Here is a 16,140-nt window from a genome sequence, read left to right on the forward strand (position 1 = left end):
AATGGTTGCAGATTTGAAAGTCACTGTCTAAGAAGCCTTGGTGAGCTGCTGCAGTGTTTTGTGGCGATGGTGCACACAGCACGATTGTCTATCAACTATGACAGAAGTGAATGTGTAATAGGGTGACAATCAAACAGGCTGTTTTGTTCTGGATGGTTTCAAACATCTTGCGTTATTGGAGCTGCACCCAAGCGGACAAGTGAAGATTATTCCAACACACTCTGACTTGTGCCTTCTAGGTGGTGGATAAACATTAGCGAGCCAGTTTGTGAACTACCGACCAAAGAATTTCATAGCCCTTGACTTTTTTTATGAATCCACAATATTTATATGGCTGGTCCACTTCATTTTCTGGTCAGTGGTAACTCCCAGGATGTGGGCCAGTGATGGTAACAGCATTGACCATCATGAAGTGATGGTTAGATTCTGTCATGTTGGGGATGGTTGTTGTCTGTCATTTCTGTGGCATGAATATTACCTGTCATTTAGCTCAAGCGTGGATAGCATCCAGATCTTGCTGCAAATGAACATCAGTTCTGTTAATTTCTAAGGAGTCATAAATTGTGCTGAATATTGTGCAATTGTTGACAAGCATCCCCTCTTCTAACCTCACAATGGAGGCCATATCATTGCAGAAGCAGCTGAAGTTTTTTGGGCATAGAACACTGTCCGGAGGATGATGTCCTTAGCTCTGGACTAGGAGGCCCAGGTTTTAGACCCATCTGGCGCAGGAATATGTAAAAGTATTTCTGAATAGGTTGGCCAGAAAATGCCTGTCTTCTGCTGGAAAAACATGCAAAGTGAATTGGATCCTTCCACAAAGAGCAATGATTTGCATAGATGAAAGCCCCATTTTTGAGCGCTCTTGTGGCACAGTGGTAATGTCCTTATCTCTGAGCCAAGAGACCTAGATTGAAGTCCCACCTGCTCCAGAACAGGTTGATCAGAAAATATCCTGTAAAACTTCCAGGGCTGTTGTGGTGCACTGCTCGTGTCCCTACCTCTGAGCCTGGAAGGTCATGATTGAAGTCCTACTTGCTCCAGAGGTGTGTCACCACATGTCTGACCAGGTTGAAATAAAAATACCTATCCTGAGGAACCCAAGAGGTCTTGTAGTCCAATGGTAGCATCCATACCTCTGAGCAAAGACCCGGGTTTATGTACTACCTGCTCCAGCGATGTGTAATAACATCTCTAAACATGGTTATGAGAAAATATTTACACTGAGGGACACCTACAGTGACGTCTTCAGACCAAGATGATCGATTTCCATCCATCACAAACATCTTGCCTTAAGGCACACATGACTTCAACCAGTGGAGAGTTTTCCCTCCGATTCCCATTCACTGTATTTTTGCTAGGCCCCCATACTCTATCAAATGCCTTGATATCCAGAACAGTCATGCTTGCCTCCCCTCGAGTTCCACTGTTTTGCTCATGTTTAGACCAAGTTATAATGTGGTCAGGAACTGAGTGTCCCTGGCAGAGCCGAATTTGGGTGTCAGTAAGCAGTTTATCACTCAGCATTTGCTGCTTGATAACACTATCATTTATCCCTTTTGTTACTTTGATAAAGAGTTAATTGATAGGGCAGTAATCCTACAGAAGGTTCTGAAGCAGTGTCACTGAACTCGAATCGGTAACTCTGCCAGACCTGAATTTATCCAGTAATTTCTGTTTATTTTTCCAATCCCCAGCATTTGCAGGTGTTTTTTTTTTGCTTTACATTTTGGCACATGGTAATGATCTATTGAGGAACTTTGGGTGAATTCACTTCAGTTAAACATGCACAGCCTGCTCTGGAAACAAAACTGTCAAATCCTACATGCAACTTGGGCAAGTTTTGAAAGTAATTGCATCATTGGAGGTGATAGCATATGTGTGAGGCAGTGATGCAATGTTTTGACGTACCCTGTTTTACGTATCTGTAATTTGTTTTGCAGATTACCATATTCATCCAACACAATAACATATTTTCCAAATTTAATAGTACATCTGTCTCCATGTCACAGGCCAAAGACAGAATCCAGTATTATCAAACAGGTGAAGAATTCATCTTTCCATATGACCTTGGAAGCAAGTGGAAAAACTTCAGACAGGTGTTCACATGGTCTGGACTTCCCGAGACGGATGGAATTTTCTGGCCTGTTCGTCAAGGCAGCCATCAGTACTCATTGACGGTTAATTTTTAAAATTCTCTTATTATGTTGTATGTAAGTTATTTAGAGCATGTGAAATATTCAGAAGCAAATAAAAGTGTACAATGTATATCTTTTCAAAAATCATTTTGCTGTCAATTTTTTCCTTTAAAATTTCATTGAGCCATGTGTTTCCTTCTGAATTTCCTGGTAAGGTCAGATTGCACTGATTATATATGCTTCATTGTGATTTTTAATTCTTTTTGATATTAAAATGTTGTTAATTTGTTTGGTCCAATTTGAAATGTTCTTTCCTCCTGAGTTCAAGACCAATTCCAGGACTTGCGGAGTGTAATCTACACTGAGACACCATTGTGACACTGAGGGAATGATGTATAATTTAAAGTGTTTTCTTTCACGTTTGTTAATTGCCACTGTTGAAAGGTTGGTTAGACAGAGTTTAGGCATATATCTTTCTCGGCAGACAGAAAGATGTAGGAATAGAGTTAGGCCATTCTGCTCATCAAGTCTGCTCCACCATTTATCATTTGTATGTTATTGGATTTGTTTCTCAACCCCGTTCTCCTGCTTTCTCCTCTTAACCTTTTGGTCTCCTTGCTAACTAAGAAACTAACTATCTCTGTCTTTAAATACATTAAATGATTGGACCTCGAGGCCTTCTGCGACAATGAGTTTCACAGATTCACTTCCCTCTAGCTGAAGAAATTCCTCCTTATCTCAGTTCTGAAGAGTTGACCCATCACTCTGAGTCTGTGCCCCTCAGGTCATAGTCTCTCCTACTTTCGGAAACATCTTCTCCATGTACGCTCTATTCTGGCCCCTCGGTATTTCGTAAGTTTTAATGACATCACCCCATTTCCACCACCCCCCCACCCCATCCTTCTTAACTTCTTCAAGTACAGACCCAGAGTCCTCATCTATTCCCCGTACAGCAAGCTCTTCATCCCTGGGATCATCCTTGTAAACGTCCTCTGAATATGCTCCAAGACCAAAACGTTTTTTCTTAGATACATAGCCTAAAGCTGCACACCATGTTCCAAATGTAATCGGACCAGTCCATTGTACAACCTCGGCAGTACATCTCTTTTGTTTTCTAGCCCTTCCAAAATGAATGCCAACATTGCATTTCCCTCCCTAACTACCAAATGAGCCTGCGTGTTAATGTTAAAAAAATCCTGATGTGGGACTCCTAAATCCCTTGTTCCCTTCAGATTTCTGAAGCTTTTCCCTATTAGAAAATAGTCCATAACTCTATTCTTAGCATTAAAGTGCATAACCTCACACTTTCTCACATTGTATTCCATCTGCCACTTCTTTGCCCATTCTCCAAGCCTGTCCAAGTCCTTCTGCATCCTCTGCACCTCCTCAGCGCAGCAGTCACTCCACCTATTTTTGTATCGTCTGCAGACTGAGCCACAATACCCGTTGTTCATTTGTTCTAGAAGTCAAAGTTTATGTTGCTGATCACAAAACTCTAAAACTTGGATTACATGTTCCTCATATATGCCCAGTTCTCATCCAATTATATTTTCTAACCAACTTGTTCAGAGGTGTTATGACACACCTTTTGGGCCAGTGGAACCTGAACCCAGGCCTCCTGTACCAGAGAGAGGAACCATAGTACCACAGGGGCCCCATTTCACCCAATTATTTTACTTTCTAATCAACCAATTCAGAGATATTATTACACATCTCCAGAGCAAGTGTAACTTGAACCCAGGAATTCTGGCTCACGTGTAAAAACACTACTACTGCACCACAAGGTCTTGTCTAAACCAATTTTTTTTTAGTTTCTCCAATCAACCTATTCAGAGATATTATTGTACACCTCTGGAGCAGGTAGGTCTTGAACCAAGGCCTGCTGGTTCAGAGGTAGGGTCACCACCACTACACCACAAGACCTCTTCTGATCCAGTTATCCTTTCACGCCTATGCGCCCGTCTCCTGATCTTTTGTTCCATTAGATCTCTGGTATCTCTGCCAGACCTAACTGGAAGACCAAGCACATTAGCTGTTAAATCCTTGATTTTATTGAATTGGATCTAAATATCCAAAGTCAATTCGCCAAAATAGAAGCACGATATTCTCCCAGTGTCTTGACCAATATTTGTCCTCAATAAAACATGAACTGCTCAATTGTCTCTGCTGTTTGAGAGACCATGCTTCTGCTGTTTCGTTGCTGAAACTACCTGGGAAACAACTGTGACTATAATTGCCTCAGTAACTCTTTGCCATGAAGTACTTTGCAATGTTCTGAAGACATGAAAGAATGCTATAAGTTCAAGTCCCTTCATAGTAAAATCAAAGCAATTAAAATTGTATTGTAACTTCAATATTTAGTTTACATTAACATTTCTTCTTCAATCATGCAATTTCAACACTAATCACGGGGTGGCCTGTCTTCAATCTACAACTTATGCTCCTCTTCACCGAGCCATTAGGAGGTACAGGAAAGTGACTTCAATGAATTTGTCTTTTATTCTTTCTTCCTCTCTCTGAGAGAACACCAGAGCTCCATTTGATAACTGTCCATAACGCTTTTACAACTGTTTCATACTCTAGTAAATTGTAGACTAAAAGTATTAGTGATGCTGCACAAAAAGTTCTGTTTTTACTATAATCAACTGCAAATTTATGATCTCGTGTTGAAATATTTTATCCATTAATATTTTAAATGAATTCAGGAAGGATCAATAATGAATCAAGTCCCTTGAGATTTGGCTGATGGGGAATGTTTAAATTTTGCTCTCACTCTATATCATCCGAAACCTCACTCGGATTACTTTCTGTAATTTCTCTTGTGACTATGACTGAAATTTGTTCAATTTTAAATGGAAATATACGTTAAATACTTCTTTCTATTTACAGATAGAGCAACTGAAACAGAAAGCTGATAAAAGAGTGAGAAGTGTAAGTAATGTAGTGCCTGCAGGCTTGCACCAGATGGCAGTATTTAGATGTAGCTTGTGTAAAGTAATTTCTTGATATGAGAATAATGAATTCTGAAACCAGTTGTTTGCAGTTAGTCAATACAAAGAATCGGGAACTTAGTCATTTCACCTGTTTGCATAATATTTAATATGCTGCAAATTATTTATAAATTCCTTTTTGCATGGAACATTTAGTTTAATTGAAAGACAGTGTTTTGCTACTATTACAGGAAATACCTTTTTGAAATAACAAAACTACTCAGGTTGACTATTTAAAAATTGATCATTCTCATGAAGCATGTAGTAAGTCTGTTAGAACAGTAATAATCTGTAAATAGAAAGAACCTGTAAGCTTTTGAAATCCCCACTTGCAGGCAACCGAAAGTCAAGTTAACAAAAACTCAAATCATTGCTTCTGTAACTTCAAGCCCAAGGCAGTGAGAAACCATTGAAGGTAAAATTATCTTTAGAATTAATATCTAAATGAAAGAATAATTTGTTTTACTCAGATTCTCAGTAGATAATTGTCCAATTACAGGAGCAGGTGATAGCCCTCAACTTGTAGTAAAAAATCTGGCATATCAAGAACAAAGAGATGCTGTTTATTTAAAATCAGCCGTCAGGTAGATATTCCAGTGTTGGCAGGTTCTTGGCCTGAAGTAGCTTACAAGGTTTGATTGCTATGGATTCTTGGAAAGCAGTTAGGAATTATCATATTTAAATCTAACATGATAACCCACTGATGAGGGGATGCAGTGTGTTTTCATTATTTTAATTATTGGTCAAAAGTGCATTTTTACTTTTTTTTATTCATTCATGGGATGTGAACATTACTAGCTGATCCAGCACTTTTATTTACCATCAGTAGTTACCCTTGAGAAGATGGCTGTGAACTTCCTTTTTGAACCACTGCTGTTCATGTGTTGTACATAGACCCACGATGCTGTGAGGAAGGGAGTTCTGCAATTAGTATTCAATGATGATGAAAGAAAGGTGATATGAGTCAGAGGACTTTGCATTTGGTGTTTTTCCCATTTGTCTGCTGCATGGAAGTGTCCATGGACTTGGAAGGTGCTGTCCAATGAGCTTTGATTAACTTTGGCAGCAAAATGCATTGCCGATGTGTGTTGATGGTGGAAGAAATATATGTGGTGAAATATATGTGTCTGCTTTGTCTTGTGTCAAGCTTTTCGAGTGTTGTTGGAGCTGCGTGCTTCCGTGCAAGTTGATATATTTCATCACACTCCTGACTTGTATCTTGTAGATGGTGGACAGGCTTTGGGCAGTCAGAAGGTCAGAAACTTTCTCTGGCCTGCTGGGTAGCCACCATATTTATATGGCTAGTCTATGGTTATCCACAGGATGTTAGTAATAGGGGATTCAGTGATGGTAATGTCATTGAATATTAAGGGGCAATAGTTATATTAGAACATATTAGAACATAGAACAGTACAGCACAGAACACGCCCTTCAGCCCACGATGTTGTGCCGACCATTGATCCTTATGTATGCACCCTCAAATTTCTGTGACCATATGCATGCCCAGCAGTCTCTTAAATGACCCCAATGACCTTGCTTCCACAACTGCTGCTGGCAATGCATTCCACGCTCTCTCAACTCTCTGTGTGAAGAACCCGCCTCTGACATCCCCTCTATACTTTCCTCCAACCAGCTTAAAACTATGACCCCTCATGTTAGCCATTTCTGCCCTGGGAAATAGTCTCTGGCTATCAACTATCTATGCCCCTCATTATCTTGTATACCTCAATTAGGTCTCCTCTCCTCCTCCTTTTCTCCAATGAAAAAAGTCCGAGCTCAGTCAACCTCTCTTCATAAGATTAGCCCTCCAGTCCAGGCAGCATCCTGGTAAACCTCCTCTGAACCCTCTCCAAAGCATCCACATCTTTCCTATAATAGGGCGACCAGAACTGGACGCAGTATTCCAAGTGCGGTCTAACCAAAGTTTTATAGAGCTGCAACAAGATCTCACGACTCTTGTCTCTTTATTGGAAATGGTCGTTGTCTGACATCTGTGTGGTGCAAATGTTACCTACTAATTTTCAGCCAATCCTGGATAGGGTCCAGTACTTGTCTCAAATGCAGTATCCAATGGCTCCAACGTCTTTCTTTCTTATAGTTTGCCACTTGTATATTTCTTGATATTACATGGAGTCAGTTGAATTGTCTGAAGACTGGCATCTGTGATGCTGCTGGATCTCTGGAGGAGCCAAGATGGATCATGCACTCAGGCTTCTGGCTAATGAATTTTCTGAATGCTTCAGCCTTACCTTTTGCACTGATGTACTGAGCGCCACCATTTTTGGAGCATGGGGATATTTATGGAACCTCCTCCTTTGGCGAGTTCTTTAATTGTCCGCCATAATTCATGACTGGATATGACAGGAATGTAGAGTTCAAATCAATCTGTTGGTTATGGGATTGCATAGTTTCGTCTGTCACTTGTTGCTTATGGAGTTTGGTGCACAAGTAGTCCTGTTTTATAGATCCACCAGGTTGACACTTCATTTTTAAGAATGTCTGATGCTACTCCCTGCTTGTCCTTCTGCATGTTTCATTGATCCCCTGTCTTGATGTTTATGGTAGAGTAGGCAATTTGCCTGATCACAATGTTGCAGATTGTGTTGGGGTACAATTCCACTGTTGCTAAAGGCCCACAGTGCCTCAGGAATGTTCAGTCTTGAGTAGCTAGATCTGTTTGGAGTCTGTTCCATTTAGCACAATGGTAGTGCCACACAACATGATGTAAGGTATTCTCAATGTCAATACAAGACTTCGGACTCCACAGTGGTGGCCAGCCTTACTGATACTGTCACAGACAGTTGCATCTGCAGCAGGCAGTTTTGTAAGGATGAGGCCAAGTATGTTGATTCACTCACCACCTGTCTAGCAGCAAAGACCTTTTGGACTTGATCAGCTCTATCAGTGGTGCTGCTGCCGAGCCACCATTATTGATGGACAATGAAATCTCCCACTGAGAGTACATCCTACAGCCTTGTCACCTCAGTGCTTCTAAGTGTTGCTCAACATGGAAGAGCACTGATTTGACAACTGAGCGTGTACAGTATGTGGTAATGGACAGGCGGTTTCCTCACCTATGTTTAACCTGGTGCCAAGGGACATCACAATGTTTGGAGGTGATGTTGAGAATTCCCAGGGCAATTCCCTCCTGACCTCTGCTGGGCCTGACAGGCTCATGGGACAGCAAATATCCAGGCATGGGTGATGTGTTGTCTAAGATATTGTCTATAACATACGATTCTTTGGGTGTGGCGGTGACAGGCTGTGCGATAGATCTCACAATTTGGCACTTGTCCCTTACATGATAGGAAGGAAGATTTTCCAGGGTTGACAAGGCCGATTATGCCATTGTCATTTCTTGTACCTTGGTCAGTGCCAGGTGGTTTGTCTGGTTTCATTTCTTTTTTGAATCTATCTAACATTTAATACAACTGAGTTGCTTGTTAGGTTATTTCAGAAGGCAGTTAAGAGTCAACCACATTGCTCTGGGTTTGGAATCAGGCCAAACCAGATGAGGACAGCAGTTTCCTTCCCTAAACAGTATTAGTGAACCAGATGGCCTTTTCTGACAATTGACCATGATTTCATGGTTATCGTTAGACTCTTAGTCCAGATTCTTATTGAAATCAATTTGCATCATTTGCTTTGGCAGGATTTGAACTCGGGTCCCCAAAATGTGATCAGTGTCTCTGGATTACTGGTCTGGCCATATGATAATGCTGATTGACAGATACACTTAATTCAGAACTTACTCTGTGTTCGCTTCCTTGTGAAATTATGCAGCTTAATAATTATGTCTTGCCTCCTATAGCTCGGTACTTTCTTGGTTTATCCTCGAGAGAGTCAAAGAAGCATCAGCAAAAGACATGGTTTAGACCAGAAATGGGCAATTTTGTAAAATACTAGTGTAAATTAATCATGCAAGTGGATATTGGGCAATGTGAGTATACCAACACCTGACATGTTTGGAGTAGTTTATGGGAATGACTGACTTGAGAACCTGCAGTATTGTATGCAACAATATTAATTCACCATATCTCTAGGTACATAAATGTTTGAAAGAATCATGATCTTTAACTTGATGAATATGTCCAGATTCTGTGCTATAAGGCTGTCATAAACCTGGTTACCTACTCATGATGAAAATTTGGTGGTTGAGTTTTTTTTATGGTTTTCCATATGTATATTTTGTATGGACAGGTCCAGTATAGAGTGATTGAAGACTACAGTGGAGCCTGCTGTCCAATCACAAAAGGATACAAAGCATTTTTCTGCACACCTTATACTGAAGAACCCAGAATGCAACTAAGGAAAGGAGAATTGATTTTAGTTACAAGGGGTCTCCCGTAAGTTGAGTGAAAATTGATTATTCTCATGAAACATATAGCAAGCTGTTGTTGATGAAAATGCTTATTTCAACTTAATGCAACATTTGGTCTTCTGAAACATCTGATAGAGATTGTTTATGACTTGAGGGGAAACCACCTCATTTAATTCTGAAACCTCTCTAATGAAGCTGATCATTAAATTTACAAAAAGATATATATGCTTATTTTTTTAGATATATGCTTATAAAAATCCTGATTCCTTTTTTTAATCTGCTGATCTTTTTTCCGATTCACTTCAAATCAAAATGAGATGTACTAGATACTTTACTTCAAAAACACAGGAACTTGGAAAGTTGGGCAGGAGTGGGCCATTCAGCCTTTCATGCCTGCCACACCATTTGATATAATCATGTTTCTGCTTTCTACCCTTACCCTTTGATCTCTTTAGCCCTAAGAATTACATCTAACCTCTTAAAACATGCAGTGTTTTGAGTCCCAGCTCTTTTCTGTGGTGATGAATTCCACAAGCTCTCCATTGTTTGGGTGAAGAAATGTCTCTTTGTTTCAGTTCTAAGTGGCCCCATATCTGTAGACTTTGACCCCTCATTCTGGACTCCCTGATCATTTGGAACATCCTTTCTGCATTTAGCCTATCTAGACCAGTTCGTACAATGTAGGTTTTTAAGAGATGTGCCTCTTTCTTCTAAGTGTCAGTGAATATAGTCTTAACGAAATCAGCCTCTGTTCGCACGTCAGTCCTGCCATTCCAGGAATCAGTCTGGTAAATCATTGTTTCACTTCCTCCACAGCCAGAACTACTTCCAGTAAGGAGACCAAAACTGCGTGCACTACTCCAGGTTTGATCTCACCAGGCACTGTACAATAGCCACAGACATCTTTGCTCCTATGTGCGAATCTTCATGCAATGAAGGCCAGCACACCAATTGGCTCCTTCACTGTCTGTCACATCTGCATTTTCACTTTCAGCAACATGTATACAAGGACTCCCAGATGTCAAAGTGGATAATCTCGCATTTATCCACATTATACTCAATTTGACATGTATTTATCAATTCGCTGATCTTGTTCAAACCATACTTGAACCATCTCTACATCCTCCCCGCATCCCGCATCTCCCACTCCCACTCAGCTTTGAGTCTTCTGCAAACTTGTACGTATTACAATTTGTTCCCTCATCTAAGTCCTTAATATTGACGATATGAATAGCTAGAGTCCAATCACTGATCCCTGTGGTACCCCACCTACCAATCAGAAAAAGACCCATTGATTTCTATAGAGATAACAAGGTGTAGAGCTGGGTGAACACAGCAGGCCAAGCAGCATCAGGAGCGGGAAGACTGACATTTCGGGTCTGGACCTTCAATTTTTTTTTCTGAAGAAGTGTCCAGACCCAAAACATCAGCCTTCCTGCTCCTCTGATGCTGCTTGGCCTGCTGTGTTCATCCAACTCTACACCTTAATAAAAACCAAAAGAACTGCGGATGCTGTAAATCAGGAACAAAAACAAAGTTGCTGAAAAAGCTCAGCAGGTCTGGCAGCATCTGTGGAGGAGAAAACAGAGTTATCATTTCGGGTCCGGTGAATCTTCCTCAGAGTTGCTGAGCTTTTCCAGCAACTTTTGTTTTTGTTCCAGCCCTACACCTTGTCATCTCCGTTTCTCCAGCATCGGCAGTTCTCACAATCTCTCCCATTGATTCCTATTCTTTGTTTCCAGTTCCATACCTACATAACCTCCAGAACTATGAGTTTTAATTTTACATGTTAATCGCCTACCTGGGACCTTATTGAAAGTATTCTCAAAGTTCCAAAAAAACCACATGCACTGCTTTACTTTATCAACTCTGCTAGTTACATCCACAGGGGGGATAAAAGGTTCCAACTGATTTGTCACACACAATTTTCCTTTAATAAATCCAGGCTGACTATGTCCAATTCTGTCTCTGTTTTCTAGGTGTTCAATTATTAAATCTTTTATTAAATCTCTAACATTTTCCGCACTATTAATGTTAGGCCAACAGATTTCTCTCCTTTGTTAAATATTGGGGTTACATTAGCTGCCCTCTGGTCCATTGGAATGTATCCACAGTCTGTAGAATCTTGAAAGATGATTGTCTTTCTGGGGCCATTTCTGAACTACTGTGGGAGGTAGATTATCGGGCTTTGAGAATTTATTGACTTTTAATCCTATCAATTTTCCCAATACCATTTCCATACTAATAGTGATTTCCTTCAGTTCCAGTCTCACTAGAACCTGTATTCCTCAACATTTTTGGGACATTATTTGTTTTCTCCTTCATGCAGGTAGTTTGTATTTAATTGGCTTGCCATCTCTTTGCTCCCCATTATAATCTCCCCGTTCCTTATTGTATAGAACTAGATTTGTCTTTACTCATCTTTTTCTCTTCACATTGCTGCAGAATCAACTTATTTTTCTGTCTCCTTTTTAAGTTACTTTGTTTTTATTTTTCTTGGGTAATGAAAATCATGCAGTTTGGAACTTTTCTATCCTGGCATTTTTCTGCAATAATTGCCAAACTCCTTTTATCCCCACCATTATGTGACCTATAGTGCATACTGATCGTTGTACCATTTCATTTCCTAATCCGTTACTAATTAAGGCCATTCTTGGCATCCGTGGTGCTGTGATGGTTTCCTTCTACAAATCTGGATGTGTAATTGATGCAGGAGCATGAAGCAAAATACGTGCTCAGAACTAGGCTTTGTATAAGATATGAGAACAAAATGAGTTTAATATAGTTAGCACAGACAATGTATGGGATTATTTAGTAGCAGCAGTATGTTTAAAACAAATGAATCAAAAATGAGATATCTAAAACAATGAGCAGGGTAAATATTTAAGTAGCAAAACCTAGGATATTAACTGGAGTTTTTACTTGTAAATAAAACTTCTGTAAGACATAACATTTTCATATATACAAAAGAATCTTTTCACTGTTTCCGTTCAGGCATTGGATGTATGGCAACAAGAACTTGAAGACGAAAAATGCCCACGGTAAATAAACAATTTTGCGTTGATATCTTTTAGGAACTGCCTGCTTATATTATTTCGTTCTATTTATTTAAATTGACAATGTAATTGCATTTTTGATCAGGATTTATTAAAAAACAAAATAAAGGCTATTTCACCAATTAAACGAGCAAACACTGAGAGAAGTGCTGAGGAGTCACACTGGACTTGAATCATTAGCTATGTTTCCCTGTTCACAGAAGCTGTTAAACTTGCTGAGTTTCTCCAGCATTCTCTGCGTTTGTTTCAGATTTCTAGCATCCAATGTATTTTGATTTTATTCCATTTAAGGAGACTGGTTTATTTCGCTGTGCGTTTAGATCTCTCACTTATCGTCATTTTTAAATTGATTAGTGAAAAACATGTTTACTTTTGAACATTTTTTTGTTGGCTGAAAGAATTATCAAGAAAGTTGCTCATTAATCAAGGGACCATCAGCTGTTGACAACAAAAACTGAAATTGCTGGAAAAGCTCAGCAAGTCCGGTAGTTTCTGTGAAGAGAAATCAGAATTAACGTCTCGGATCAACTGACCCTTCATCAGAATTGAGGAAGATTCACTTGACCTGAAGCATTAACTCTGATTTCTCTCCATGCTGCTAGATGTGCTGAGCTTTTGCAGCAATTTTTGTTTTTGTTTCCGAGTTTTGGCATCGACTGTTGTTTTCTCGTGGTTTTTATCAGCTGTTGACAATTTGGCTCCCTGAGCTCATTCTATCTTCAGGATTCTCTTTCCCCAATGTTATCATTATTATTTTCCCTAACAAATACGTAAGCTATATATCTTAAAAAGTAACCATAAAGGTTTAAATTTCTGTTCTGTAAAATTTAGAAACAACTTTATTCAGATTCTTTTGTTTTAAGTGGATAGCTATTAACTAATTAAAGTCCAGATCTAAGGTTGTACAATATGGGCTCCCCCGTGGCTCGGTGGTTAGCACTGCTGCCTCACAGCTCGGGCGACTGTCTGTGTGGAGTTTGCACATTCTCCGTGTCTGCGTGGGTTTCCTCTGCTTTCCTCCCACAGTCCAAAGATGTGCAGGGTAGGTGGATTGGCTATGGTAAATTGCCCATAGTGGCCAGGCATGTTTAGGTTAGGTGGGTTAGATGATGGAAATGCAGGGGTGGGGGAGTAGGTCTGGGTGGGATGCTCCTCGGAAGGGTGATGTGGACTTGTTGGGCTGAATGGCCAGTTTCCACACTGTACACACTGTAGGGTTTCTATGATTTCTATGATTTTGAATTTTGTTAAAATAAAAATCAGACAACTGATTGAAAAGTGTTAAAACAAAATGTTATAAGCTTATCCAAAAGTGAATTTATCTTATAAAGCTACACTTTGCATTCACTAGAAAACATTTTAATAGACTGTATTTTTATGTAAACTAACCGAATGGGTGAATGTGCACAACTAAAAATTTTTTTGCATTTTTTTGCCAGCGTATAATATATTTTTTAAAGTCATCTGCATGAGTGCTTTTTCAGAAAATTAATGCTTTTCACTCATCCCTTACTCCCTGCACTGTTCTAAGTGCTGGAATGTCAGCTCAACAGTTCCCAAACCCAGACCCTTGTATCACCTGTTCCAAGAAATAAAGCATCGTGAGTGAGCTTCAAGGACCTCCAGCTCATAACAAGAATTAATTGTCAAACTTGGATACACAAAATCCAATGGATTTCCAATTATCGCTCTGATCCTGTGAAACTATTAAGAGGTTTTTGGTCAATTGGACATTACCCTTAGCTAATGCACAGGAAATAGCCCAAGAAATACTAGATTGAAGTGGATTCACACCATGGCATGGGAAAAATATTACCAGGCTTTGGCAGGTACAGAAACATAGAACATGTAACTTAGGTTGTTGGTTATCAGAGGGAATAGAAAGGAGCTTGGAGTGCACAACATTAAAATCTTCACCTGCAGCAAAATACACAACAAGTGCTCATGGTAAACAAACCTTGCATTAATGTCTCTTAGAAAGTGCCTGCTTAAACAAACCCTGTTGGAAGAAGTGTGAGATACTGTTTTGATATGAAACTTCTTAAAGTTCTGGTTAAATATTCATGTTTAGTAATTATAGTTTTTAAAAGCTGTCAAGACCATAAATTATATAATTGAAATTGCCAACCTAGTTCAGTGGTAGCAGTCTTGCATGCAATTCAAAAAGTAGCTTTGAAATCTAATCTGACATATCAGTTCAGTACTGACAGAGTACCGGTTTGCAGACTAGACATTGAAGTATGTCTGTCTGCAGCTCCTCATCAGAAATGTAATAATTACAATTCTTGTTGTAGAATGAAAGTGGTGCATATTGCTTTTGGAAAGATATTCTCTCAGTTTGTCTATTCATGGTGCTCCACAAACATTCAGTCCCTCCACCATCGACACTTAGTAGCAGCAGTGTGTACTATTTACAAGATGTGTACTGTCTACAAGACGCACTGCAGAAATTCACCAAAGATCCTCAGACAACACCTTTCAAATCCACGACCACTTCCATCTAGGAGGACAAGGGCATCAGACAAATGGGAACACCACCACCACCTCCAAGTTCCCCTTCAAGCCACTGACCATCCTGACTTGGAAATATAGTGCCATTCCTTCACTGTCACTGGGTCAACATCTTGGAATTCCCTCCCTAATAGCATTGTGGGTCAACCCACAGCAGGAGGACAGCAGCAGTTCAAAAAGGCAGCTCACTACCATCTTCTCGAGGGCAACAAGGGATGGGCAAGAAATACCAGGCAGCCAGTGATGCCCACATCCCACAAAAACAATGGAGGGGAAACAAAGCCTTTTAGACTTAAACCCTAAAGTTACAGCAAGAGCTGCTAAAACTTGCCCTTTTCCACCCACTAGAGAAAATCACGTAAGTGAGGAAGAGCACCAATCTCCAGGACCCACTTTTTTTGAGGTTCCCCTGATTTTACGTGCTGGGGAGAAAGGAGTTTTAAATATCCTGGAGGTGGAGCGAGTAATCAAAAATTATCATAATAAATAAAGGTAGGATCCGCACTATTTTCTATTTAAGCTTTGAGTTTTAACTCTGTTATCTTTTTATTTTTGTTTAAGTCGGAGAGCATGAACGAGGTTGGTTCCCAAGAAGATGTGTGGAAAAATGTTTATATGACACGGCCACAGAAAAGCCAACAGAAGAAGAGAAGAAGATTTTGTAACAGTTCTTTTTGCCTGTGCTTTTGACAGCAGAATTTGTGATGATTTACAGGATCTATTTTCCTTAGCTTGAAAGTTATAACTTTTTTTCAGATTTAGTTTATACTTGACCTGCTTTGATAAAGCAGCAGTTTTCACAAGCATTTCTTTTTTATAACCTAAAGAATTCCTTTGGATTCTCAATGTTTGTGAAACAACCTAATTATGGTGATCTAGATTGTCAAAAACAATAAATCGTCTTCTGCTTTCACATGGGTTTGTGGTATTCCTTCTAGACTGCGGCTGAAATTCATTAGCTTTGATCTAAATTATATGGCAACATTTGATTGGATAACAAATCTTGCATGAGAAATTAAACCTGTATGGTGATCAAGGACTTTGATTTAGTATCAAAATTTCATTTCATTCCAGATATAAAGAAAATGATCAAAGAATTTTACCCTGGTTTGTTGAGTTTAAGC

General features: G+C 39.6%; 1 protein-coding gene across 1 annotated transcript in view; it reads left to right on the plus strand.

Moving 5' to 3' along the window:
• zdhhc6 (zinc finger DHHC-type palmitoyltransferase 6) overlaps window positions 1-15,929 on the plus strand; it is a 35,492-nt gene extending 19,563 nt beyond the window's left edge. Inside the window, exons 7-11 of the mRNA XM_048550675.2 lie at window positions 2,013-2,180; window positions 5,028-5,069; window positions 9,329-9,474; window positions 12,444-12,490; window positions 15,578-15,929. Coding sequence (XP_048406632.1) covers window positions 2,013-2,180; window positions 5,028-5,069; window positions 9,329-9,474; window positions 12,444-12,490; window positions 15,578-15,681 — 507 coding nt within the window. The 3' untranslated portion in view covers window positions 15,682-15,929. The remainder of the gene's footprint in view (window positions 1-2,012; window positions 2,181-5,027; window positions 5,070-9,328; window positions 9,475-12,443; window positions 12,491-15,577) is intronic.
• Window positions 15,930-16,140: the final 211 nt, after the last annotated feature.

The sequence above is a fragment of the Stegostoma tigrinum genome, chromosome 20 (assembly GCF_030684315.1).
Source record: "Stegostoma tigrinum isolate sSteTig4 chromosome 20, sSteTig4.hap1, whole genome shotgun sequence".
NCBI classification, from domain to species: domain Eukaryota; kingdom Metazoa; phylum Chordata; class Chondrichthyes; order Orectolobiformes; family Stegostomatidae; genus Stegostoma; species Stegostoma tigrinum.